The sequence below is a fragment of the Rhinatrema bivittatum genome, chromosome 2 (genome assembly GCF_901001135.1).
Source record: "Rhinatrema bivittatum chromosome 2, aRhiBiv1.1, whole genome shotgun sequence".
Taxonomy (NCBI): Eukaryota; Metazoa; Chordata; class Amphibia; order Gymnophiona; family Rhinatrematidae; genus Rhinatrema; species Rhinatrema bivittatum.
In genome coordinates, this window is record NC_042616.1 from 337930242 (window position 1) to 337957526 (window position 27285).

The 27285-nt window shown below is 41.5% G+C and overlaps 1 protein-coding gene across 8 annotated transcripts in view; it reads left to right on the top strand.

Annotated features, from left to right (window-relative positions):
* FHOD3 (formin homology 2 domain containing 3) overlaps positions 1 to 27285 on the top strand; it is a 1290292-nt gene that overhangs the window by 1158155 nt on the left and 104852 nt on the right. For all 8 annotated transcript variants that reach the window (XM_029589835.1, XM_029589836.1, XM_029589837.1 and 5 more), the window contains one exon: positions 25844 to 26026. In XM_029589835.1, coding sequence (XP_029445695.1) covers positions 25844 to 26026 — 183 coding nt within the window. The remainder of the gene's footprint in view (positions 1 to 25843; positions 26027 to 27285) is intronic.

The window sequence follows — 27285 nt, forward strand, 5'->3', positions numbered from 1 at the left end:
TCATGTGGCTCAAATTGATTTCAGCTAACAACGTATTAAATTATATTTATAGTATGTATTTCATCAATGGGAGTTTTTTTAGTTGAGCAAAATTTTGCTACATTAAGTTGAAAGAAATCTGTATTTAAACATTTAGCAGATTTAGAGAAAAAGCCTGGGAAAAATACTGCAAGTTACAGACTCAATAAAACCGGATTATTTTTGGCAGAGTGTTTTTTTTATAACTTAACATTTGTTTTAGCCTTCACACGTTGTTTAAGCTATACCTGCTCAGCTGCAAAGTGCAACCCAGAGAAAACCAATTCCAGCTGTGGAGAATTGCTGCTGTTCATGCCCCAAGCAAACCATGGATTTCCTGAATTCATGGTAGATAGTAATCGTTACTTTGCATAGAAATGTAAAAATCTGTTCAATTGGACTAGAGTAATGAAGGCCATGTATCAGATAGTGATTTGCAAATGCATCAGATTTTATAAACCTTAATCTGAATGTGGTCTCGATGTTCTAAACTAGATTTATTCTGTATATTTGAGGTGAAAATGCCATTATTTAGGGTCACAGTAAAAAAAAAAAAGAGGGTATTTTAAATGTGTTTTATTTTCCTGCAAACAATGCAGTGATTCAGAATCAAAAAGCATAAATTACAGTCGGAGAGGACAAATACCATCATGATTTACTGAGTTAAAAGTATTTTTCCCTTCCCTCCCCTTGATGCCTCCTAAAATCTGTGCATTGTTTCAAAACGTGTACAGTTAGCTGCATTAAGAGGAGGTGTTCCCAGAAATGTACTTAGGTCTAGAGAATAAATGTATATGTGTAGATGACATTTTCACATCTTCGCACACATTTTCCTGGCAAAAACCTAGAAAGCAGGTGGAAGTGACCCGGTGTACTTTGTACCTCCAGCAAGTTTTAAAGTCAAATAAGTGCATATTTTCACTTTGAAAATTGGTACAGAGGCCACGGTTAAAAAGTGTGCTCGGTCTTTGGCCCAGGATAGACAGTTTGAACATTTCCCCCTAAATGTCCTGAGCAGTGGTTGTGCAGAGAAATCGTCCTCTAAAGACCACAATACAGTGGGAAAGACATCAAGAAAAATAGAAAGTGTGGCTGTGCAATTCCCAAACTCAAGGCAGGACCTGTATCGAAATTTTCCCAGCAGAAAAATGACTGAATCTGAACAGTACTGAGCTCGGTTTCTCTCTCTTCCCGCCCTTCCTACTCTTCCCATCCCTCAACCAGGGTTCTGGCACGTTCAGATCCCATAATTCTTTTGGGGGCAGGTAATTGTTTTGTATTGTGTTGGGTTTTTTTTTATAATCGTAGTAACTTTTTTTTCTCTATGTAGTCCCAAGAGCACAGGTATTAATAGTCATGATCTCATCTACTAGTGAACAAATGGGCCAAGAGCAACAGTCTCCATAGCTATAGAAAGACTATCCTGTTGTCCTTTTGTTTTGTGGAATTCCACGTTCACTGCCAAGCCAAAGTATGGGTTGTCCAGGCACAGCATGCATGAAGCTTGCGTCACACTGTGATACTGTGCTCAATGGAAATGGAAGGAATGGGCTGCGCATGAACATTGATAGATTCTCAGGATCTAGAAGACACACTTACTGGGCATTGGGAGAGATTAATACTCTGCTTGTGTAATATTTCTTTCCCTTGTCGTTATCTGGCGTATATAGTTTGCTGTCTGTAGTGGGGTGATCTCATGTTTATTGTCAGTGGGGTATTTAACAAAAATCATTGGGCATATGGGAAAGCATCAATCTTCTGCATGAAACAAATGGCTTATGTTAGTCACAGAGCAAAAAGCGAAAATAAAAGTATTACTTTTTGAGGCAGGCTTATTTCAGTAATGAAGAGACTGGAGTTTGTATAGCATAGCGATGAAAACTGGATCTTTCTCTCTCTTTTCAGAAAAACTCTGTGCGCATATATTGGACACTTTGTAACAGACTCAAAAAAAGGGTTGAATTAGCACAAGTTTGAAACTTGTGGGCAATAGCACCAGTTGTCAAAGCTTCAACTATGTACACTGTCCATTCGTATATCTTTTATATTGATTCGTAATTCTATCATCTTAAAAAAAAATCTATGCAACATTTATTTACCTCATACTTGAATCGGAAATGATTGAGCAGCCTTAGGCTGCAATTGTTAAAGAGCACCTGAAAAAGTGCAATAAAAGTAAAATCAAAATGTGTACCTATAATTTCCATGGAAATTTAAATCTCAATAGATGAACAGGTTTGTAAGTGGATGTGATTGCCCTGAGAGGGACATACTAAAAAGAAAAGAAAAATGTATGGAGTGTGAAAAAAAAATCACTGGGCCAAAAACGCAGCATAACAGCAGCTGCCAAAGTGAACACACCTTGAATACTTTGTGCAGTTCTGGTCACCACATTTCAAAAAGATATAGTTGCACTGGAGAAAGTGCAGAGAAGGGCAACCAAAATGGTAAGGAGCATGGGACAGCTCCCCTATGAGGAAGGTCTAAAGATTGTTAGGGCTGTTCAGTTTGGAGAAAAGTTGGCTGAGGAGGGATATGATCGAGGTCTACAAAATTATGAAAGGATTTGAACAGGTTCATGTAAATCAGTTATTTACTCTCTTAGAGAATAAAAGGCAGGGGTGGATTGGCCTGTCAGGGGATTGGGCATCCCCCGGTGGGCCAATTGCTCTGATCATGTGGTTTTTCCTGCCCCGAAGAAAAACCTGCAGAGCCACAGAGAGTCCTGTATGGTTGCAGCAGAGCCCATCCTGCACGGCCCAAAGGGAGACCTGCAAGGCCATGGCAGAGAACATCCTGCCGTGGCCTGAAGACAGGTTTAATGCCTATCATTCTGGGGGCTGAAGAAGCCTGTGCAGCAGCTGAGGCCCTATCCTCCCCCCCCCCCCCCCCCACCTAGTAGGAGTTGTGGGTAGCAGTGGCCTTCTTCCACCTCTCTTCCAGCATTGAGGAGCAGTGCTGCCTGAAAGCTGTATATGTGTATGCTTGTGTGTGTATGAGAGAGAGCCTGCATGTATGTATGAGACAGCCTGCATATGTATGTGTGTGTGTGTGTGTGTGTGCAAGAGAGCCTGCATGAGTATGAAAGTGTGACAGAACCTGTTTATGTGTGAGACTGCATATGTATGAGAGAGAGAGTGCCTATATGTGTCTGTGAGAGCCTGAGACTGAGTGTGTGGGTGTGAGAGAGAGAATGAAAAATCCTGTGCATGTGACAGCGTATATGTGAGTGAGAGAGAGAGCCTGTGTGTGTGACAGCATGTATGTGTGTTGCAGAGGGAGAGAGAGGTAAAGATTGTGAGGCTCCCTCCCCCAATCCACAACAATCTGTGGGTGACTGGAAATCAAAAGATCCCAGGTATGGAAAGCTGGAAAATTTTAATCTTATTTGTTCATATTGTGGACTCTGCCTCAAGGACAGTGACAGTAACAGATGGTATGCTAAGGATTTCCTGCAGATACAGCACAATGTCAAGTGTCCTTCCTAAAGTGTTTAACCCCCAAGGTGAAATTCACAGAAAGCTCTTCTTTCCTACTGGATTCTATAATGTGGGCCTATTAAATCCACTTAGTCTAGGCTCCCAGAAGTAGGGAAGAGAAGCAGAGGTTTAATGAAATAATGAATTTAGAAAAATCTTTTTGGGCATGGCTAGCCAGCGTGGCTTGTGTACATTGCTTGTATAGCTGAGAAGCATTTGTCTCTCACTCTGTCTCAGGATCCTTTGAGCATGTTGTCTCCTGCTGTACTCTTCTCCTGGATGTCTTCCCTAACTATACTTTAACGAACATAACAGAATATTTATTATCTTCTCTGACTGTGCTGTTCTTCCAATTATGTCAATATATGTGTACCCTGGGTGTTATCCAAGTAGTTTTGTTGAATTTATTCTGGCTAGATATTATAAAAGAGCAAATAATTGAAATTTCACTAGTCTTGCTACAGCAGAAATGAGGGGATGAATGTGGTGTATTAGTGTATATGATACTTTACCCTTTCACGCTCTCTCTCTCTCTTTCTCCAATTCTTTATTCTTTTATTGTTGTTCAATACTTTCAGTAGTTAGGGCCGGTGCAAGGGGATTAGGTGCCTTAGTGAACTTTCTGTCTTGTGCCTGACCCCCCCCCCCCCCCTTCCTCAAGAAGCGCCGCCAACCATGGGTCTCGGCCCCAACTCCTACCTCATTTGCAATCATGCCCGCCAAGTGCATGCTTTTCTGGGCTGGAAGCAGGTTGGGTGCTGCTCGCAGCCTGCCGAATCTCCACTCTTCTTTGCCGCTACTTTCGGCCCCACATGGATGATCTAGTCTTCAGTGCTCTCTAATGGTCAACGCCCTAGGCGCAGGCCTAGGGCGCCTAATAGGACGTGCCGGCCCTGCCTTCAGTAGTCAATTTCTAAACACCAATATTGGCTTTCCTTTTATCTCTCTCCAATTCTTAGACAGTTTGTATTACTTAATTTCCAGAGTTTGTGTTATTATTCTCACTTGACTCCTTTCCAGTGAGCAAGTAGTTTTAGAGGAAAATGTTTTACAACAAGCTGAATTCCCTTTATCAGTTTTATTCTAGTTCTGGTATTAATTAGATACAAGTACCCTTGTAGCACGTCTTCATAGAGCATGTACCTGTTTCACCCTCAGTCTTAATTTTGAATATAAGAACATAACATAAGATATGCCATACTGGGTCAGACCAAGGGCCCATTAAGCCCAGTATCCTGTCTCCAACAGTGGCCAATCCAAGTCACAAATACCTGGCAAGTACCCAGACATTAAATAGGTCCCATGCTAGTAATACTGGCAATAAGCAGTGGCTATTCTCTATTGATTAATAGCAGTTTATGGACTTACCTCCAGGAACTTATCCAAACCTTTTTTAAACCTGGCTACCCTAACTGCCTTAACCATATCCACTGGCAATGAATTTTAGAACTTAATTGTGCGTTAAATGAAAAAGAATTTTCTCCAATTCATTATAAATATTTTGCTTGCTAACTTCATGGAGTGCCCCCTAGTCCTTGTATTATCTGAAATAGTAAATAACCATTTCACATTTACCCATTCAAGTCCTTTCGTATTATGTAGACCTCTATCATATCCCCCCTCAGTTGTCACTTCTCCAAGCTGAACAGCCCTAACTTCTTTAGCCTTTTCTCATAGGGGAGCCATTTCATGTACTTTATCATTTTGGTCACCCTCCAGTGCAACTATATCTTTTTTGAGTTGCAGTGACCAGAATTGCACACAGTATTCAAGGGGACGGTCTAACAATGGAATGATACAGAGGCATTATTCCATCCTCCATTTTAGTTGCCATTCCCTTCCTAATAATTCTTAACATTCTGTTTGCTTTTTTGACTGCCACAGCATACTGAGCCAAGGATTTCAATGTAATATCAACTATAATGCCCATATCTTTTTCTTGGTTCATAACTCCTTATATGAAACCTAACAGTGTGAAACTACAGCATGGATTATTTTTCCCTATATGCATCACCTTGCACTTGTCCACATTATATTTCATCTACCATATGGTCACCCAATCTTCCAGTCTTACAAGGTCCTCCTGCAATTTATCACAATCCACTTATGACTTAACTGAATAATTTTGTGTCATCTGCAAATTTGATCACCTCACTTGTCATAGCCCTTTCCAGATCATTTATAAATATATTAAAAAGCAGCAGTCCAAGTACAGATCCCTGAGGCACTCCACTGTTTATCTTTTCCACTGTAAAAACAGACCATTTAATCCTCTTCTCTGTGTCCTTTTAACCAGTTTGCAATCCACAAAAGGAAATATCTTCCTATCCCATGACATTTTAGTTTTTAGAAGCCTCTCATGAGGGACTTTGCCAAATGCTTTCTGAAAATCCAAATACATCACTTCTACCAGTTCGCCTTTATCCACATGTTTATTCACGTCTTCAAAAAAAATGTAGCAGATTTGTGAGGCAATCCATGCTGGCTATTTCCCATTACATTGTATCTATCTATATGTTCTAGTGTCCAACAAGCCCAGCATCCTGTTTCCAACAGTGGCTAATCCAAGTCACAAGTACCTGGCAAGTACCAAAACATTAAATAGATCTCAAGCTACTCTACCTTATTAATTAATAGCAGTTTATGGATTTTTCCTCTAGGAAATTATCCAAACCTTTGTTAAAGCCAAATCACTAACTACCATAACCACATCCTCTGGCAATGACTTCCAGAGCTTAACTATGCGCTGAGTGAAAAATAATTTTCTTCAATTTGTTTTACATGAACTACTTTCTAGCTTCATGGAGTGCCCCCTAGTCCCTTTCTTAGGGGCGGATTGCAGGGAAAATATCAGCCCGGGGTATTTTTTTCAAAACCGGCCCACAAGTTATCTGTCTGACTCCCTTGTGCATTTTCCCTGCAGCATGTGTTTCAACAGTTCCGAAGAGCATGCCAAACTGACCATTCATTGGATCCACTCATTGGACCATTCATTGGATCTCCTATATAGACTATCCTATATTCCTTATATTAAGGAGCTCTATGTTCGCCTGTTGTTAAGCTTTTATGTTCGCCTGTTGTTAAGCTACATTTCTACGCTGCTCTTGTGTTATCCCCCTCCCAGTTCTTTCTCCCTGTTAATATGTACTTTCAAACCTGCTGTTCAAATGTGAACCGGTATGATGTCCCTACTAATACCAGTATATAAAAGTCTCTAAATAATAAATAAATAAATAAATAAATAAAATATAGCATGTGACCTGAAGTCTGGAATAACTGAGCCAAAACATCTCCAGCATAAATGTCACATTTTTCCTAAATAACTAAGTAGGAGAACACACCCTAGACCAGAGGTAAGCAACCGGAGCTGTGTGCCCTCTTCCATACATGCCATCTGCCCGCAAGTCTGGTTACATCTCTCATAAATAATCTTGGATTCCTGGTCTGGTATTAAAATCTCTTGCCAACCAATCAGCTCTTGAACCAGTTGCCAAGTAATGTAACAACCACACTGCCAGCTAATATCAGATACATAAACAGGGACGGATTTTAAAAGAGTTACGCGCGTAACCCTTAAACCCCCCCCCCCCTGCGCGCGCCGAGCCTATTTTGCATAGGCTCAGCGGCGTGCGCAAGCCCCGGGACACGCATATGTCCCGGGGCTTGCAAAAATGGGAGGGGTGTGGGTGGGGCCGTGGTCCGGGGGCGTGGCCGAGTGCCCCTACACAGCGGCCTGTGTCGGGGCCTACCGCACCAGCAGACAGCCGGCGTGTGCAAGTTACACCTGCCAGAGACAGGCGTAACTCAACAAAATAAGGTAGGGGGGATTTAGGTAGGGCTGGAGGGTGGGAACAAAAAAAAAGTTCCCTCCAAGGAACGGGGAAAACCATCGGGCCTCCCCTAGGGCTCGGTGCGCACAAGGTACACATGTGTGCACCTCCTTGCACACGCCGACCCTGGATTTTATAACATGAGTGCAGCAGCGTGCACATGTTATAAAATCGGGTGCACATTTGTGCGCGCCGGGTAGCGTAATTTTAAAAATCTGCCTCATAGTCTCTCAGACACAAAGACACTCACACACACACTCTTGCTTACAGTATATGGATATGTCATAGAGAAAGTATGTGTATGGATTTCTTTCTGTGTCAGAGAGAAAGACACCCATACACAAACACACTCTCTCTCTCTCTCTCTCTCTCTGAAACACACATTCTGTCATTGTGCTACTGCTGCTCATATGCTCACACAGTGAGTACCCCCACTCCAGCACTGTCACATGATTATCTAAAAAGGTTTTGCTTGCTGCCAGCCCTTCCCTAGTCTGCAGGTGCACTTACCCTTTCCCATTTCCCATTCCCACCCTTACTCCAGGAGACTCCACAGTCAGTTGACCCTTTCAGGAGGAAAACTCAGCCTACAGAAGTCTCCCCAACATTGCACAGGCACTTCCTCTTGGCTCTCCCCATCCCTTTTTGTGACTGTAGCTTGCCTCCACTTCTCCATACCCCCCACCACCATTCCAGTGCATGCCCATTGACTGAGTGCTATAGAGTCTGCTGCTTTTATAGTTCCTCAGGCTCTGCACTACCTACCTACTCTATTACAGTAGGCCTTAAAGCACCAAAACACCTGATATTAGGATAATAGAACTACACGCTAGAAGAATACCTCATCTCAGTAACACATGCAGAACATACAACCCCTCACCAAATACAGAATACACAATAAAGTTTAACTAGAAACATACAAACAAAAACTGAATTGGAAACCATAAAAAGAAAGATTCCGCATGCAATACAACAGAAACATCCCATTCCTCATTAAACATCAAACAATAAAATCAAGATATATAAACCATCACTCATAATAGCAAAACCATATTCATGGAAAGAATAAATATTTAAAAGCAGCTGATGAATAGAACATCGAATGATTATAAATATATAACATTGGTTTTTTGTTTTAATTTTCCAATCAAAATATTTCAAAACAGCAGATGCATCAAATAAAACTCAATAATTAAAACTAAGACTAAAAAATATCCCTTGCTCTTCATACCTGGGAACTTTAGATTCCATTCACCCGCAGATTGTCATGGATTAGTCAGGGAGAGGAAGTATGCACAAACTTTCTCCTCTCACTTATATATACACACTTTCTAACATATGTGTTCATTCTCATATAAACTCCTTTATATTTTCTCTCACTTACATGCTAACTGGCTCAAAAACTCTGGCTCACACACATGCTCGTTGTTTTAAATAGTCCTCTTGCTCACACAAATGCTCACTGATGTGCTCATTCTCTCTCAATCACATGCATATTGACTGGCTCACTCACTCTTGCTCACACACATGCTCTGGAAAACACAGTAAGCCTGACTAATATACATTGCAACAATGGAAAAACAGAAACATTATTCCTCATAAAACATTAAGCAATAAATTAAAGAGATATAAAACATCATTCATAATGTTAAAACCATACTAAAAAAAAAAGAATAAATATGTCAAGCAGGCAACAGCCATCAAATATCCAGAAATTAAATACATTTTTTGTAATATTTTCCAAATATCAAAAATGGGGAAAAAAAGGAAGGCTAAAATCACAACTTCTCCTGTTTCACAAGATCTGCAAGGCCGTATGGACAGTCACGTAGTAAGAGTGATTGGGATGCCAAATGAGGATGGTGAAGGGGCTATTTTTTCAGCTTCTCTGAGTCTTGGCGGAGGTCCTTCTTCTCCTCCACAACCATCAACTATTCCATCAGTTGATGTCATTAAGGTAAATGATTTAATGCCTGTTGGTGGTGTTGAATCTGAATTGCCTATTAGACATTTTCAGACTGAAAATTTAACATCAAATCAGTCTTTTTCTATTACTAATAGAAGTTTACCTGTGGAAGTAGGTAGGCTTCAACAGTCTGTTGAAGCTCCTATTAATGTTACGCTTACTGATTTATGGAGGATGATATCTAAGCTGGATTCCAATGAATCACAAGTGAATGCATTTTTGTTTTCCCTAGTTAATACTAATAGATCTTTAATTGATGAGCAGATTAAGAAAATCTCTGGATTAGAAAATGATTTGGGGTCATTATCTTCTAAAGTTCAGTTATTACAGAATTCTGAACTTATGTATATCAAGTTCTACATAATGAAATTGATAATATTGAAAATATGATGCATTCTAAAAACTTATGCTTGGTTAATTTTCCTCAGTCTCAGTTGTTATCACCATATGAAATGTTTAAGAAGTTTTTAAGAGAAATATTGTCATATGATGATGACAATATCCCAAAGATCTCCAAAATGTTTTATTTTCCTAAGCGAGTGACTGGAAAAGATAAGATCCAGAGTGGTAATATAGATGAATCCTCTAGTCTAGGGGTATCTACCTTCCTAGAGGAATGAATTGATATTATTATAATAGAACTACACTTTTTGTTTCCTTTCTGCTAGGACAAGATAAAGATTGTGTTTAAAAACTTTTGCAGGAAGAAAGATGCTTTATTTTGTGGACAGAAAATTCAAATATTTCCAGATGTCTCCAGAGCCACACAGGCTCGCCGGAGACATTTCTTGTCCCTGAAGAGTAAAATTTTGTCTATAGGTGCAACTTTTTTCCTGAAATGTCCTTGTTTTTGTTGTGTTACCTTTCAGGGGAAAAAATTTAGATTTTCTGACCCTTTACACTTGGAGACATTTTTACTAGACCAGTACTAATGAGAATCCAGTCTAGATAATTGAGAACAAAGACCAGTAAAAATTATCAATTTAACTCCTCTCACCTATAATACGGTTATTTGGATAGTAGGCCATGTCAATAGTATTGTACTATGTGTAACTATGTATGTAATTTTCCTTTCTCCCCCAATGAATATGAGTTAAGTATGCAGACTTATTTTTCCTGATATATTGTACATTTTGGTTTCTTTAATCTCCAATACTGTTTTCCTTTCCATTTTTGTAATGTTTATACATTGAAAAATTCAATAAAGAAAAAATGATAAAAAAAATGTTACTTTACAAATAGCATAATTCAAGAAGAGGACCCTCTTAGCATTATGTGCTTTCTATTTATATACAGGGCTTACTGGTGTATACACTCACCCTTTTTAAAAGGCAATAGAAAATCACTTCTTATCCAATGTGCATTCCTGTAATAGTTATTTAAGATTCTAGATACACAGTTGTTATCAGTGGGCATTTTACAGGAAAACTGAATATCCCTGTTATCGATCCTTGTATAAATATCCTGCTATAAGAACTGAAATTCCACAGATTGGAGCCTCCTCACAACCAATCAAAGTCTTTCAAACTCCCTGACTGGCTGCAGCTGCCAAAAATGTTGAACCTCTGAGATATACAGGGGTTAGAAATGTCACTGGCCTTAGTTGAGGTTTAAGAACGTTAATAGCAGGAATCAGGCCCGCTGAGAAACAGTGTTTTAATAAGAATGGAATCTGTCAAAAGTCATTGTTTTTCACATCAGTCATGTCTACAGAATGTGTTGATGTTTAAGTGATCCCTAGGTCAGCCATGTTGATTCATTGTGACCCTCAGTGTTGCAAATTTTACAAAGCCAGCCCATTATTTAGAGGAAAAGGACATTAGTTGTTTTGTTCCTTGTGTTTTCCCCTTTATAACATTTTAGTTATAGTATATTAAAAATAATAGAAGTTTTTTGTTTTTTTTTTTAATTCTCACTAATTCAAAGTCAAGAAATTATTTGGCTTTTATTGTCTTTCTTAGTAAATACCTCCTCTGTGGAACTAATTCAGCAGGGGTTTTCTCCCGTTCTGAAGTTGATATTCTGCTGGCTAGGGAGCAGGAAAGTTACCTGGGTAAAGTTACTGGGAGAGCTTTTCCCAGCTATTCAATGGAACAAACTTAGATAAGTGTTCTGCTCATTATACCCAGAGAAAGTTTAGGACAGATATTTTTCAAACCAGACTAATTTTACCTGCATAAGAGTGAATATCAGCACTAACCAGCTAAAATTTCATCACGTCCCTGGAATATTTCCAGCACTGCCTTTTTTTCTGGGCTGAATTTTGTGCAGGTAACAAAATATCTGGACAAAATTTAGCCAAACTGCTGGAAGAAAATATTCTAATCTTGGGTTTTGTGTGAGTAACTTGAAAAGTTACCCAAACAAAGCCTTTAACTATCGACCTCTCTATGTTTATGGGAAAAAAAGTTTAGGAAATGAAGCTCTGTGTATTTATAAGATTCAGGTAGTGTGATGGTCTTCTGATTACAACTGGCATCTCATGAAGATGCTGGAATATTTAGGATGGGGTAGCAAAACTGACATATTCTTTATTATGGGATTCTTAGGAGGCAGCACTGGCAGCAAGAGAGGTGCCTCATAAGGCTCATTAGAACTTATTGTTAGAGGACAGAAAATTGTGGGTAAATAAAACTGCAAATAACTGCATACATACATATTGGGGTAGATTTTTAAAGAAGCGCGCGTGGGGTACATTTGTGCGCGCTACCCGGTGCTACGCGGTGTGCACAAATGTACACCTGATTTTGCTGCCACGCACATGTTATAAAATCTGGGGTCTGCGCGCGCAAGGGGGTGCACACTTGTGCACCCCCTTGCGTGCACCGAGCCCTAGGGGAGCCCAGATGGCTTTCCCCGTTCCCTCCGAGGCCGCTCCGAAATCGGAGCGGCCTCAGAGGGAACTTTTCTTCCACTCCCCCCCACCTTCCCCATCTAACCCACCCCCCAGCCCTACCTAAATCCCCCCCTACCTTATTTCACATATTTACGCCTGCCTCTGACAGGCTTATCTTGCATGCGCTGGCCAGCTGCCAGCGCACCATCCCCAGGCACAGCCGCTGTGTCGGAGGCCTTGGTCCTGCCCCCGGACCTGCGCCCCGCCCCCTTCCCGCCCCTTTTTCAAAGCCCCGCGAATATGCACGTCCCAGGGCTTGCGCGCGCCGCCGAGCCTATGCAAAATAGGCTCGGCGCATGCAGGAGGGTTTTTAAAGGGTTACGTGCGTATATTACACGCGTAACCCTTTGAAAATCTACCCCATTATGTGCTGTTTTCCTAAATATATTTTTCAGCTTTGTTTTAGGTTCATAGGTATAATGGTATGCTATTTCCTGCCTTTCCATGGATTGAAATGCAATTGTAATATTCCCCAACCCAGCCGATCCTTTAGTAAACATTTCTCCCCTGTAGGATACTTCATTGTAGTGAAGTAAACTCAAAACACAGCCCATGATTTAGCAGATGGTTTCTCCCTGCAGGATATTTAAAGTTAGTGAGTAAAGCACTTCCATCTACTTTAATATTCCAGTTCCTGGCAGGCCTTAAGAAAGTAGGTCCGGCCTTCTCTGCAAGATCAATTCACAGTTCCCTGAGAGAGCTGCATAGTTGTAGGTCTCCCCAGTGGGGTCTGCCTTTTTGTGCCACCCTTTTTGTGGTCTTTTGTAGTATAGCTTCCACCTGTTTAGCACCAATGCAGTCTTTTGCTTCTGCCATAGAGCCAAACCCTGTCTGTCTCAGACACAGTCTTTGGCTTCTGCCACAGGGATTAACCTGTCTGTTTAAGACGCAGTCTCTGTTTCTTGGCACACTTTAAAGCTGAGACCAGAAATGTCTTTTCAAGCATAGCTTCTAGTGCTTGTGGGCTTGGCAAGCTCTTCTGCCACCACCCACCATAGCTTGCAGAGGGAAACCTATGCACTAAGTTTTGCCTTGCCCAACTTCAGCTACCACCAGCCACAGCAGCTTCTTCTACCGGTCTCTAACCTGAATGGCTTTAGCCATCCAGGTATCCTTGAGCGAGTTTCTATCATTTGCCTCCCACCTCCATTGCCTCTGGTTCACGGTTCTCCAGCAACTCCACCTCCATCTCATCGATGTCTCCCTTCACTTCTGTTAGGGCTCCTTCCTGTTCCTGTCCGGCCCCTTCTTCAGGCCACCTATCTCTGTCCTCCCAGTACACCTGGGTTTCCTCTTCTCCTTGAGGATGTGAATTCTGTGAAATCCCTCCCTCTTTGCTCTCAGGACTCCCCCAGGTCTTCTAAATGAGGGAGTTTTCCCTCCTAGCCTGATGATTCCTTGGCTCTGAAGGTTCATCTTGGGTTTTCTATTTTGCCCTGATTCTCCTACTGGTTTCCTCACCCACCTCTCCCAGGGTATACAGTAACCATCACAATGGTTAAAATGACTTTTTTTCTTACATTTTGGCCAGAGAATAAGTTGGTGTATTTTAAAACTTGTGCACATCAAGGAAATTATCAGTTTAACTAATTAGCCCACCAGCTCGGCCAGTCCTTTTCCAGGTCATCGAGACCCTCCAGGGTGTTCAGCCTGATCACTCCCCTCGTTTTCCTAGATCTCCCACCCAGCCATTAGTATTCAATAAACATGTTTAGTATCACTTACTCCACATAATTAGCATGTATAAAATTATGCGTATAAGCTGGCAAATCTACGTGCATGCCTTTTAAAATAACAACTTACAGGCGTAAATGTTGGCCTGCCCCCAAACACCCCAGACCAGTCCTTTTTTACATGCATATATGTGCCTGCAAAACTGAAAATACACGTGATTTTCAATTTTATAAAATACGGAATACTCAAGTAGAGGCTACTTAACGCACAAATATGCTAATGTTTTGAAAATTCACTCCCTACATTTTATGAGAAAACATTATTTTAGTTTCATGCTGCTTCTCTAGAGATACATCTATCTTGAAAATGTGGTTACTGTAGGTTGAATGTTTTGAGAGATAATATGTACACGGACAAAGCAAATATATAAGTAATTTTTTTAAAGGGCACACAGTAATACATTAGAAGAATAAAAATAAAGAGATTGATATTCAAAAGCTATTTAGATGGATAACTTAAAAGTTATCCTTCTAAATGGAAAAACCGGCATATTCAGCCATTTATCTGACTAAATTTTAGCTGGAGAAGTGGGTGGCATTCCAGGGACGAGTGGCATTAGCTGGATAAGTTATCTGGCTAACACCAATATTTAGTGTTGGGTGCATAACATATCCAGCTAACTCTGATCAGATCATGGACCTGTCCAAAAAATAGTCAGATAAAAATATATCCTGCTATCTTTAAGATGACCACACCCCTGAATATACCTTGCTTGTAGCTGGATAAAGTTATCCGGCTAACTAGCTGAGCTGCACAGTGGCTGAAAATGTATCCCCTAGTGTTCTTCAAGATTTTGTTTCTTACTTTCTAATGTTATAGTCCATATCAGAATTGTTTGCATTTTGATTTATTTTTCATAATAAGAATGTCTGAGGGTGCTCAAATGTGTCATCACAGTGGCAGAGCTGCAGAAGCCATGATCTTTGTAAATGTGGAATTTTAAAACACTGAAGAAGGTGATTGGCTGAAAACATCCTATTACCTCATAATATATGACAGGCTGAAAATGTTCTTTTACCTTGTTATATACTATAAATAGATATAGATATATAAATGTGATGCAAACTATGCATAAAATAAAAACAGTTTAGGTTTTGGTCACTGGTTTATCATGTATGGCTGTATTTTATTTCAGTTTAAAAGTTTCATTTTTATTTCAGATCAATGAATGATTAGACCTGTGAGACAGAACTGTAGTATTGTACTCTTTGGGGAAAACAGCAATGCAAGAACGAAAGGATTTTTAAAAGGGAAATCCTTATCTACAGTGGATTTAATAACTTGAATTAGTTTATCCAGATGAAGGGCTTGCAGAAGACCAGATGTACTTAGCATTTTTCCCATACATACAAAATGTAAAAAATCCGTTAATATATCTGTCCCATAGTAAGCTAAATATTTTCAGCTGTGCTACACAGAGCGTGATATACTAAAAGGATTTTTCATTTTATGTCTATGGGAAAAATGCTCAATACATGGGCCACATATTTTCATGTTCTTATAGTTGACCTTAGCTTTTAGGAAAATGATATATAAGTGAAATTGCAAAATAATTTCTCTTCAGAGAGTTAGTCCAGAACTAGGCTTACTGCATGAATTCTAGATACAGTATCTAATACTATACTAATAATTATAAAGCACCGTTGGTGTGCACAGTAGCACACAAGATAAATGCTTACAAAGTCCCTTACTAAAAAAGAACTTGCATTGTGAAATATGGGTGCAAGGATGTTTAATGATTTGCTCAAATTTCAGCCTCTTTCTCTATGTAGCACAGTTTTATCCCCTTACTTGTACATTGCAGTTGGTGTTACTAATCGATTGTGGTGTTGGAGTTACTAATTGAGTAGAAACAGTTGGCCAGTTGCATAACTCAGTAGACTGAAAACTCTTATCTATTTCACAAATATTTTATTTATATATGCATTCTTTGAAAATGAGCAGGTCACAATCATTACCCACATAGGTGATAGACACGATTTCCAGAGCTTTCCAGGCAATTCTTGGTGATCTCTCTGAGCATGCGTAGTGGTTCGTACCCTCTCACAGTCATATAGCATGCCTCAGTTCATTATTTTGTGCAGCAGAATGTGGTGTGATCATTTTGGCAGCTGCTGTTATGCTGCGTTTTTGCCCCTAGTGTTTTTTTCTTTCCCATTAGCTTTTAGTTAGGTTTTTCGGTATCCTTTTTTGTGTTTTAGGTTTTCATGCCAAAGGTCCATTTTTCTCCACAGCTTGTTACAGGTCTTTTGGTAGACCTTCATTTTCTCCTTAGTCATCTACTTGAAGTAAAATGTCTTCTTTTGAATTCAATTCATAGATTTTTCTGATGATGGCAGAAAAGAAGGCCAGTAGTTTCAAGTTTTACCTGAACTGCAGGTAAAAGATGTCCATCATGGACTATCAGAAGACCTGCTGCAAGTGTCCAACCAAGGATCATGATGTGTCTCTGTCCCGAGGTAGTCAGCCGGAGTAGATCCTAAGCCTTGGCTATAGGCAGCCCACATTTTTGGAAGCAGCTCCACTCTGCAGGACTCTCTAGTGACTGGGTCTTCATGTTGCAGGTGCAGAAGCTAGGTGTATGGCTTAACAGTCCACCTTCATAGAGTGCCGCCTGTAGCAGTCCCCCTAGACTCAGCTTTGAGAAATAAAATGTCACTAAACAACACAACAAAGGACTGGTTAATGGTTATTCCCTCTTGCCATCATTTGCTGAGGGACCATGTTTCATCTTGAATTATCCCCTGGGCAATGTTTCTCCTCTGCTGTAGACACCAGGGCACCTCATGGAAAGCTCCCTGAACTACAGAAAGGTAGTTCTGTCCACTGTCCTACCCAGGTCACATTTTCCTTTTACCCATCTTTTCATCAACAAACCCAGTTATAAGGTCTCCTAGGCACTAGTACAATACAACCCTTCCCCCCACAGTTGTGCTCCAGGCAACAGCCTTCCCAATCCTCCAAACAAAACAAAGCAAAAATAATCAGAGTAACCTAACTCACTCTATTTCCATCTCCATCTTTGTTTCTGTCTCCGGGCAATCCACTTCCATTTCCTCCTCCCCTTCCATAGGGCTGGCTCCCAATTTAAACTCCCCAGCGTCATCTTGAACTTCCTCTTACCTAATCAGGGGCTCAGTTGTGTGCATCCACAGGGTCACACCTCCCAGTGCATGACCAGCCCCCTCTCTCCCTTCCCATTGGTCTGCCAATAGCTCTAGGAGCCTGGGAAATGTAGTCTCTCTCCTGTCTCTTTAAGGCCTTTGCTTCCTGAACCGGGAACAACCCCGAAGCCTCCCTGCCAGGGTCACGGCATCCCTTCCCTCTTCCCGGTAGGAGTCCTCTTGGAGCCTCTGGGAGCATACCTGGCAGTGGTCCCCCCCCCCCCCCCCCTCCTACCCTACGCTCAGAGCCTGGGAACATCTCCGGACAGCTATGTCACGACAACGTGACCCCTGTTCAGTCCACTTTGTGTGTCCCTGCGGGATGCAGGGCATAGATGTTTTATTGAATCTTTATTGGGAGAGTAGGCTGATGCCCCTCTCCTGGAATGTACTTGACTGGCCTGAAATATGGGCCTTTGGTTCCTGGATCTGCCTCTGGCTCTCCCTGGGATAAGCCAGTCTAGGTTTTCCTTCCTAGGTAAACAGTGAACCTCATCACAGTCTCACAATATCTATGCTAGATTGCCACTGAGAGCATCAAGATCTACAAGATGAAACTACTTAGCCAGATAAGTATGAAAACGCTACTTGTCAATCAAAATAACACTTTTCACACTTAAGTAAGATAGATGGATAGGTCTGAAAAAATGCTACTTAGCTGGATACATCTTAAAATGCTACTTCTCTGGCTAATTTACATAGCTGGATAAGTCTTAAAAGTGCTACTTATCCTGCTATCTGACTTTGCTGGCTAAGGAATGTTTTAAGACATCCAGCTAGGTAGTGCCTTGCTGCTGCTTATCCGGATAAGTTGGAACTTGTCCTTCTAAGTAGTGGTAAAGACACTACTTAGCCAGATATGTCAAATTTTAGCCAGATAAGTGTGCACAAAAAGATATACATGTATATCTTTACTTCAGATTTTAAATGTATACATGAGTAGATTTTACACACGTAATTTAGACACATTTATCCCCCAAAGTCAGCTTTTATGGGTGCACGTCGAGGATTTTCTAAGATGCGCAGGACAATGAAATAGCCAGTTTTACCAGTTAGTCTACAAGTTCACCCGGTCCATCTGCAGCTTGTGAAGACCCTCCTGGCTCTTCAGCCTAAAGTTCCCCCTTTTCACCCAGACCCCCTACCTAGTCATTTTTTTCACTTTTAAGATGTTTACAATCATTTACTCCAGATATTGAGCAGGAGTAAATATACATAAGGAAGGTGCCAAATTTGTATGCATAAATTGTTTGTAACATAACAACATACTCATATAAATGTTGGCCTCTCCCAGAATGCCCCTGGCCTGCCCCTGATTTACAGGTGCACTTTAACTTTCAGACCCTGTTTTTTATGTGTGTAGGTTGAGATTTCTAAAATACTATAGTATACACTTGTATATATGCTACTGTATTTGTTATGCACACAACTTTTGAAAATTCATCTTTATGTATGTAATTGCCTACTCCTTCCCAACTCCACCATCTGGAATGCCTGTGCCCAGTATGCATAATATTAGACATTAAACTGAATTACATGTGTACTTTTAGACACACAAGCCGCTGATTAATATTTAAAACACATGTATGCATATAAACTGGTTTATGCACATAAATCCTTTTGAAAATTACCCTCAAACATCCCAGTGACATCTATCTTGTTCAGGCTTTAGAAATGCATTAGTGTACTGGAGAACCTCAGAGGCTTTCTGTTTTGGTAGTACTCCCTTTCCAATTTGCCTGAGAGCATGCCTTTCTATATTCAAGCAGATTGTGATAAATTGCAGGAGGACCTTGTGAGACTGGAAATTTGGGCATCCAAATAGCAGATGAAATTTAATGTGGATAAGTGCAAGGTGATGCATATAGGGAAAAATAACCCATGCTATATTTACATGATGTTAGGTTCCATATTAGCAAGTACTATCCAGGAAAGAGATCTAGGCATCATAGTGGATAATACATTGAAATCGTTGGCTCAGTGTGCTCCGGCAGTCAAAAAAAGCAAACAGAATGTTAGGAATTATTAGGAAGGGAATGGTGAATAAATCGGAAAATGTCATAATGTCTCTGTATTGCTCTATGGTGAGACCGCACCTTGAATACTGTGTACAATTCTGGTTGCCGCATCTCAAAAAAGATATAGTTGTGATGGAGAAGGTACAGAGAAGGGCGACCAAAATGATAAAGGGGATGGAACAGGTCCCTTATGAGGAAAGACTAAAGAGGTTAGAGCTGTTCAGCTTGGAGAAGAGACGGCTGAGGAGGGATATGATAGAGGTGTTTAAAATCATGAGAGGTCTAGAACGGGTAAATGTGAATCGGTTATTTAATCTTTTGGATAATAGAAGGACTAGGGGACTCCATGAAGTTAGCATGTAGCACATTTAAAACTAATCGGAGAAAGTTATTTTTCACTCAACGCACAATTAAACTCTGGAATTTGTTGCAAGGGGATGTGGTTAATGCAGTTAGTGTAGCTGGGTTTAAAAAAGGTTTGGAGAAGTTGTTGGAGAAGTCCATTACCTGCTATTAATCAAGTTGACTTAGAAAATAGCCACTGCTATTACTAGCATCAGTAGCATGGGGTAGACGTAGGGTACTTGCCAGGTACTTGTAGCCTGGATTGGTCACTGTTGGAAACAGGATGCTGGTCTTGATGGACCCTTGGAATTTTCTTATGTTCTTATGTTAACCTCACTCAATTATCTTGACCACAAATGAATCTAACCTGAGCTGGGGAGCTCATCTAAATGGACTTCGTATCCAGGGCTCCTAGTCTCTCCAGAAAAAAAGATTACACATCAACCTTCTAGAGTTAAGGGCAATTCGCTACACTGGAAAGGTTTTTGGAAATCAGTGGCCAAAATCCTTGTCCTTATACAGACTGTCAGGTAGCTATGTTCTGCCTGAACAAGCAGGGAGAACAAGCAGGGAAGAATGTGATCTCTTCTCCTATGCTGGAACACTGTCAGGATGTGGCCCCGAGTCATATTCAAGAGGACCATAAGAGCCACTTATTTGGCAGGGATAGAAATGCTTTGGCAGACAGACCAAGTAGACCCTCACAAATGGTCCCTGGACCAGAGTGTGCCCAGGCATCTTTCAGTGGGCTACCTCTGCAATAGATGTGTTTGCAACAGCTTAGAACAGGAAGCTTCCAGCTTTCTGCTCCAGAAGGAGGTCTAAAAGCAGACAAATATCAGATGCCTTCTCCTTATTTGAGAGAAGGGGACTTTTCTACAAATATCCTCTGATACATCTAGTGGCAAAAATCTTGATAAATCTAAACGATCAGAGTACTAAGATTTCCTAAGCTACCTCTTGGTTGAGAAAAATTTGGTTTGTGATTCTTTGGGATTTATCCATCAGAAAACCAATCAGGCTAGATATTTTTCAACCTCTGTAACTCAGAACCAGGGAACGTTACTTCACTCCCACCCTTATGGCTTTGATATTGAGAGTATAGTAGTTCATTCATATGGTCTCTCTAACTGATATCTCAAATATTTATAGAAAGGAATCTTCTAGAAAGTTATATGAGAGGAGATATGATAGAAGTCTGTAAAATAATGAGTGGAATGGAATGGGTAAATGCAAATTGGTTGTTTACTCTTTCAAAATGTATAAAAACTAGGGGACATACAATGAAGTTACTAGGTAATACATTTCAGAGAAATAGAAAAAAAATTTTTTCTCAACTCTGACATTCACTATCACGATGTGGTAAAAACTGTTAGTGTAGCTGAGTTTAAGAAAGGTTTGGACAAGTTCCTGGCAAGGTTGGCATCAGAAGGGGGGTATGTGGAGTGTGAAATGCTGCTTTGATTATACTCCATTTTGGAGTCTTTACAATTTAAGGGCCTCATTTTCCAATATCGCATTGGTAACGCATTAGGGGGCGTTACCAATGCAAATGAGGCTTCTTTCGTGCAGTGGGGAAACATCGCGTGCGGCGATGTCTTCGCCATTCGCGAAAACATTAGCGCCGCACACGATGTTTTCCCAGTGTGCGATGATTCTTTCAGTCTTTTATCGCGGTGCACGATATTTGCCGGTTTTGGACTTCAATCATCGCGGGCCACGATAGTCCCAGACAGCCTGTTTCAGGCTCCCAGGGAGGAGAGAGAGAGAGAGAGTGCCTATGCCCAACATAGGTATTTGAATCCCTATGGGAGGGCTACCTACTAACTCGGGGTGGGGATTAGGTATGAGCGTCGGGGGTTGGGGGCCACTTTCACATTCCACATGAGACCTACGGACAGAACAGTGGTCTCTAGTGCAGATTTGCTGGCCGTCGGAGTGAGGACGCTCACTCCAAGAAGTGGTTTGGGCAACGTTCTCTCTACCTAGCTTGATGGACACTCTACCTGGGCAACAACATGCGAGGTGGAGAGAATGTTGGCCAAATCTCCTCTTGGAGTGAGCGTCCTCACTCCGACGGCCAGCAAATCTGCACTAGAGACCACTGTTCTGTCCGTAGGTCTCATGTGAAATGCGAAAGTGGCCCCCAACCCCCGACGCTCATACCTAATCCCCACCCCGAGTTAGTAGGTAGCCCTCCCATAGGGATTCAAATACCTATGTAGGGCATAGGCACTATAGTAAGGCGCGCTCTCTCTCTCTCTCTCTCTCTCTCTCTCTCTCTCTCTCTCTCTCTCTCTCTCTCTCTCTCCTCTCTCTCTCTCTCTCTCTCTCTCCCCCTCTCTCCGATAATCCTTTTCTGGCCCGTAGCGCAGTCCATAACGCGAAGTTGAGGTTGTAGTTATTAGCAGCCGCGCTAACACTGCGGCTGTTTCACCGCACACGATACACAGGTTCCCGCTTTACATATGCTCCGCCCCAACTCCGCCCCCTGAATGCCAAATGACTAATTTGCATTCGCGTTAACAGCTGTTAACGCGATTTGCGAATTTATCGCACGCGGTAAAGTGCTTGGAAAATGAGGCCCTAAATCTAGTTATTAAATGTAAACACAAAAATAAATAAATAACTTCCGTTGAAGAGATATCTATGGCTGCAACTTGGAATTTAATCTACACTTTTATATCCCGTTGCTGTTCGACACTGACTCCCAACACAGCAGTGGGTTTGGGCTAACTTATGGGGGTCTTTTCAAGGGTTAATAAACTAACTCCTGCCACCTTCTATCCCATTTTTATAATTTTGGTTTCTTTCTGTTCAAAAAAAATGAAGTTCCAACCTGCCAAATACAGTTTACTGCCCTATGGCTATTGTTCTTCCCCATTTTTTGTTGAAGCTCATATGTGTGAGTGACTACAATGAACTGCTGGTCTTCAGAGAAAGCAAAGTTGCTGTAACAGGAGTTCCCCTAAGACAGCCGTTCACCAGTCACACAAACACTCCCTCTTCCCCTTCTGGAGATGAGCTTCTGTAATTAGGAACTGAGGCACACTACATGAGCACAGGATCACCAGCACATGCTCAGATAGATCACCAAGAATTTCCTGGCAAGCTCTGGAATTCGTGTCCATGTCAGTGCTGTCAGAATGATGCCATCACCCATGTGCGTGACTTGTGAATTGCTTTCAGAGAACACTTGCTGCAATTCAGTTCTACTGAATAAGGAAAGACATTTCCTTTATTTTATTTATTTTATTTATTTAGAAACTTTTATATACCGGTATTAGTGGGGACATCATACCGGTTCACATATTAACAAAAGATTTAGAAGTACATTTCAACAGGGGAGGCGAACTGGGCAGGGGGTTAACCTAGAGCAGTAGGGAAAATAGATTAAACAACAAGAAATCAACAAGAGGTCATAACAAGAAGACAACAATGTACATTGTGATTAGATTCCTTAATATAAGGAAAAGGGCGGTCACCTAGGGGGTATGAGCAATAGAGGGAAGGGAGGGTCTATTCTGTGTAGGCTTGGTTGAACAGGAATGTTTTTAGTTTCTTTTTGAATTTGATGGCGCAGGGTTCAAGGCGCAAGTGGACGGGTAGGGAGTTCCAGAGGGCGGGGCCGGCAATGGATATGGAGCGGTCACGGGTGGATGAGAGATGAGCTGCCTTCAAGGACGGTACATGTAGATTACCTTTGTTGGCAGATCTGGTGGCTCGGGAGGACAGGGGCGCAGTGAAAGGGAGGTCAAGCCAGTTGGAGTTGTGTGTGTGGATAGATTTGTGTACTATGGTCAGGGTCTTGTAGTGTATACGGAAAAGGATGGGAAGCCAATGTAGATCCTTGAGGACAGGGGTAATATGTTCGTGTATGCGTGTGTTGGTAATGAGCCTTGCAGTGGCGTTTTGCAAAAGTTGAAGGGGTTTTATTGAAGATAAGGGGAGCCCTAGGAGGAGGGCATTACAATAGTCCAGTTTGGAGGTAAGGGTGGCTTGGATCACTGTGCGGAGATCTTGGGTGTACAGCAGGGGTCGGAGTTTCTTAAGAACGTGGAGTTTGAAGAAGCCTGCTTTGAGGATAGATTTGATTTGTGGTTTCATGCTAAGGTTGGGATCAAGGAGAACTCCGAGGTCCCTAACAGCTGGTTGACCTGAGAGGAGGTTAAGTTTAGGGTCATTAGGTATGAGGTCAGGCGGTTGCGAGGAGATGTGGAGGAGTTCCGTTTTGTTTGCGTTGAGGGCAAGCTGAAGGTTGGTGAGGAGGGAGTTGATGGCTGCAAGGCAATTTTCCCAGTGCTCCAGGGCGTCAGATATAGAGCTATGAATGGGAATGATGATCTGAACATCATCAGCATAGAGATAGAATTTGAGTTTAAGGTCAGTGAGGAGCTGGCAGAGGGGGGTGATATAAATATTGAAGAGGGTTGAGGAAAGAGATGAGCCTTGCGGGACTCCTTGTTGTAAAGGGTGTGAAGCAGAGAGGTTGTTTCCAATTTTGACAGAGAACTTTCTGTTTGAAAGATAGGATTTGAACCAGGTGAGAGCTATTCCTGAGATGCCGATGCTTTCTAGCCGTGTCAGGAGGCGGTGGTGGCTGATGGTATCAAAAGCCGCCGAAATGTCAAGGAGGGCAAGGAGGTAGCTGTGGCCTTGGCCCAGACCTCTGAGGAGGTAGTCGGCTAGGGAGAGGAGTAGGGATTCGGTATTAAAATGTTTTCTGAAGCCAAATTGGGAAACATGGAGGATAGCGTGATCTTCAAGGTAATCCATGAGTTGCGAATTAACAACTTTTTCCATTAGCTTGGAAATAAGAGGGAGGTTGGAGATGGGGCGGAAATTGGAGGGGTCTTTAGGGTCTAGGGAGGGTTTTTTAAGAAGGGGTTTGACGACAGCGTGCTTAAGTGAGTCTGGGACCATCCCATGGGTGAGGGAGCAGTTGATAATGTCTGCTATGGCTCTAGCTATGCTGTTTGGGATGGCTATTAGCGCTTTGGTGGGGATGGTGTCGCTAGGGTGAGAAGCTGGCTTAAGTTTACGAAGGAGGCTAATGATTTCCTTAGAGGAAGTGAAGTCAAGAATGGCCATTGTGGGTTGGGATGAGGCGGGGATAGGAGTAAGGGTGGTGGGGGCACAGAGATTGGAGAACGGAAATCTGGAGAGGAGGTTGGCGATTTTACTCTGGAAGTAGATGGCCAGTTCCTCACATTTGGCGGCTGCCTCAGAGTCTGGTATGGTAGGAGGGATGGGGGTGGTGAGGCTGGCGACATAGGAGAAAAGCACTTTGGGGTTGAATTTATAGTCATGGATTTTTTTTGAGTAGAAGTCACGTTTGTGTTTGAGTGTAGATAGTCTGTATTCGTGTAATGCTGTTTTGTAGCTAGAGGAGTGTTGCGGGGTAGGGTCCTTGCGCCATATTCTCTCTTTCTGTCTGAGATTATTTTTTAGGATTTTTAGCTCTTGGGTGTACCAGGGCTTGGAGGGTTTCGCAGAGGTGTTTATGACTCGTTTAGAGAGGGGGCATAGTTTATTGGCTATGTCTTCTGTAAGGCTATTCCAGGACGCTAAGGCTGTGTCGGGGTCAGAGCAGATTAGGTTTGGTTTTATTCAATTGCAATTGCTATTGTATTTTTTATTTAAAAAAAATATAATGTGTTTTGTTATATTTATTTATTTATTTATTTATTTATTTATTTATAATTTATTTATAATACACAAAAGGCGTCATTTACTCATTGTCTTTTTTTCATAAACGTGCTCTCATTTGGAGTATGGTAAAGACCAGGAATCCCTTGCTTTTGCACCATGCTACTGCTGAGATTTTTTGATATTATTACATAGAACTGAGCTTGGGAAGCCTTAAGGAAAGTCATTTTCTGTGTTTCACCCACAGAACTGAGCTTTTCAAAAACTGCCTGCTCAACATGCAGCTACATGTGTCCACTTAGGTCCTGGGTCACGCATAAATCTACTTGGACTGAAGAGAGGGGTTTGAACTTGCACGCATACTTTTGAAAATTCAAAATATATTAATACGTTTTACCAAAAAATGTCTCCGTGCTATATAGCAGGTAAGTATGTGTGGACAGATTTGCTGGGACAATTTTCAAAATGGACTTGCGCGTGTAAATCCTCTTTGAAAATTGGTGTAATGTATTCACAAATTTGCCAGCTAACTTATGTTACAAAATGACCCCTGTAATGATACAGTAACTTGGATTTTGCTTGTATCTATATGTGTGTCAACCTGCTTATAAAAAGGAAAAAGTGGTTCTTATGAGGAAGAGTAATATTCTGCTTGCTAGATCCCAATAAATAAAAAAAACAAAACAACAAATTGCTTTGTATAAAAATGTTAATTTTGTTATCCTTTTTGTAAAATCTTTTTAGAAAATTCTAATGATGATCCCCACTGAAGAGGAGAAGCAGAAGATCCAGGAGGCCCAGCTTGCTAACCCAGACACACCCCTAGGCAGCGCCGAGCAGTTTCTTCTCATTCTCTCCTCCATCAGCGAACTCTCTGCTAGACTCCAGCTCTGGGCTTTCAAAATGGACTACGAGCAAATGGAAAAGGTAAACCCCCTCAGAAACAGAAGGAAGCTGCTGACTGGAAAGCGTCAGCAGGAATAAAGGCCAGTGCTAGGAAAATGTGCACTCAGCCACATCTAATTAACTGATGACATAGGATAAGCATGGATTTGCTCAAATATTTGTTGAGGAACTTCTCAATAGATGTTGATCTATGCTGCTCCTTCCAACACATCTGATACAAGATACGTTCCAGTTCCCTTTTATAGATAGAAGTAAATCATATTTTGCCACACCAGTGTCTGACTACTAAATGAATCCTAATGGGTGAAGACTTACTTGAGATAGGAAGATAGCTTTTCTGCATGTAGGTGTTAAAGCCAAAAGAAAACTGAAAAGAATCCTAGAAATGCTATTAGCTAAATGATAGGCAATTCAGATAAGGTCACCTATAAAGACAAGATGCCAGAATCATTATTTAATAGGAAAATACCTTCATTGTGTTTTTATAGGATCTTATTAAATAATTTGCCATAAATGCAGCTTAAATACTATTTTTGCAAATAATCCTGTATTTTAAATCTCTGATACCACGTTTCAACAAAATGTCTGTGTCAGGGAGAACCCCAGTTTATTTGTTCAGTCTTATAATGAATCAATATGTTAATTTCCAAATGACAAGTTATTAATCTATCATAAGATCATAAGAATTGCCATGCTGGGTCAGATCAAGGTCCATCAAGCTCAGCATCCTGTCTCTAGCAATGAACAGTCCAGATCACAAGAACATTGCAGATCCCATAAAGTAGATCTAATTCCTGTTACTAACTCCCAGGAACAGCAATAGCTTTCTTTAGTAGGAGTGTGCATACATTTTTTATTCATTGGTGTTTTGTTTTCGGGTCCGGGGTGGGCCATTTCGGTCCACTTCCCAGATCGGAAAATTTTATTCGTCCAATTTTGGGAAAACAGAAAAAAACCCACTTCAACACTTCAAGTTTAACTAGATACAACCCCCCCCCCACCTTCCTGACCCCCCCAAGACTTGCGAAAATCTCTGTGTTCCAGTGGGGGTTCCGGGAGCAATTTCCCGCTCTCAGGTCGTTGGCTGCCAGTAATCAAAATGGTGCCGGTGGCTCTTTGCCCTTACCATGTGACAGGGGTTATTGGTGCCATTGGCCGGCCTCTGTCACATGGTTGGAGCAATGGATGGCCCGTGCCATTTTTTAAGATGGCGCTGGCCGTCCATTGCTCTTAGCATCTGACAGGGGCCGACCAATGCCACCGGCAGCCCCTGTCACATG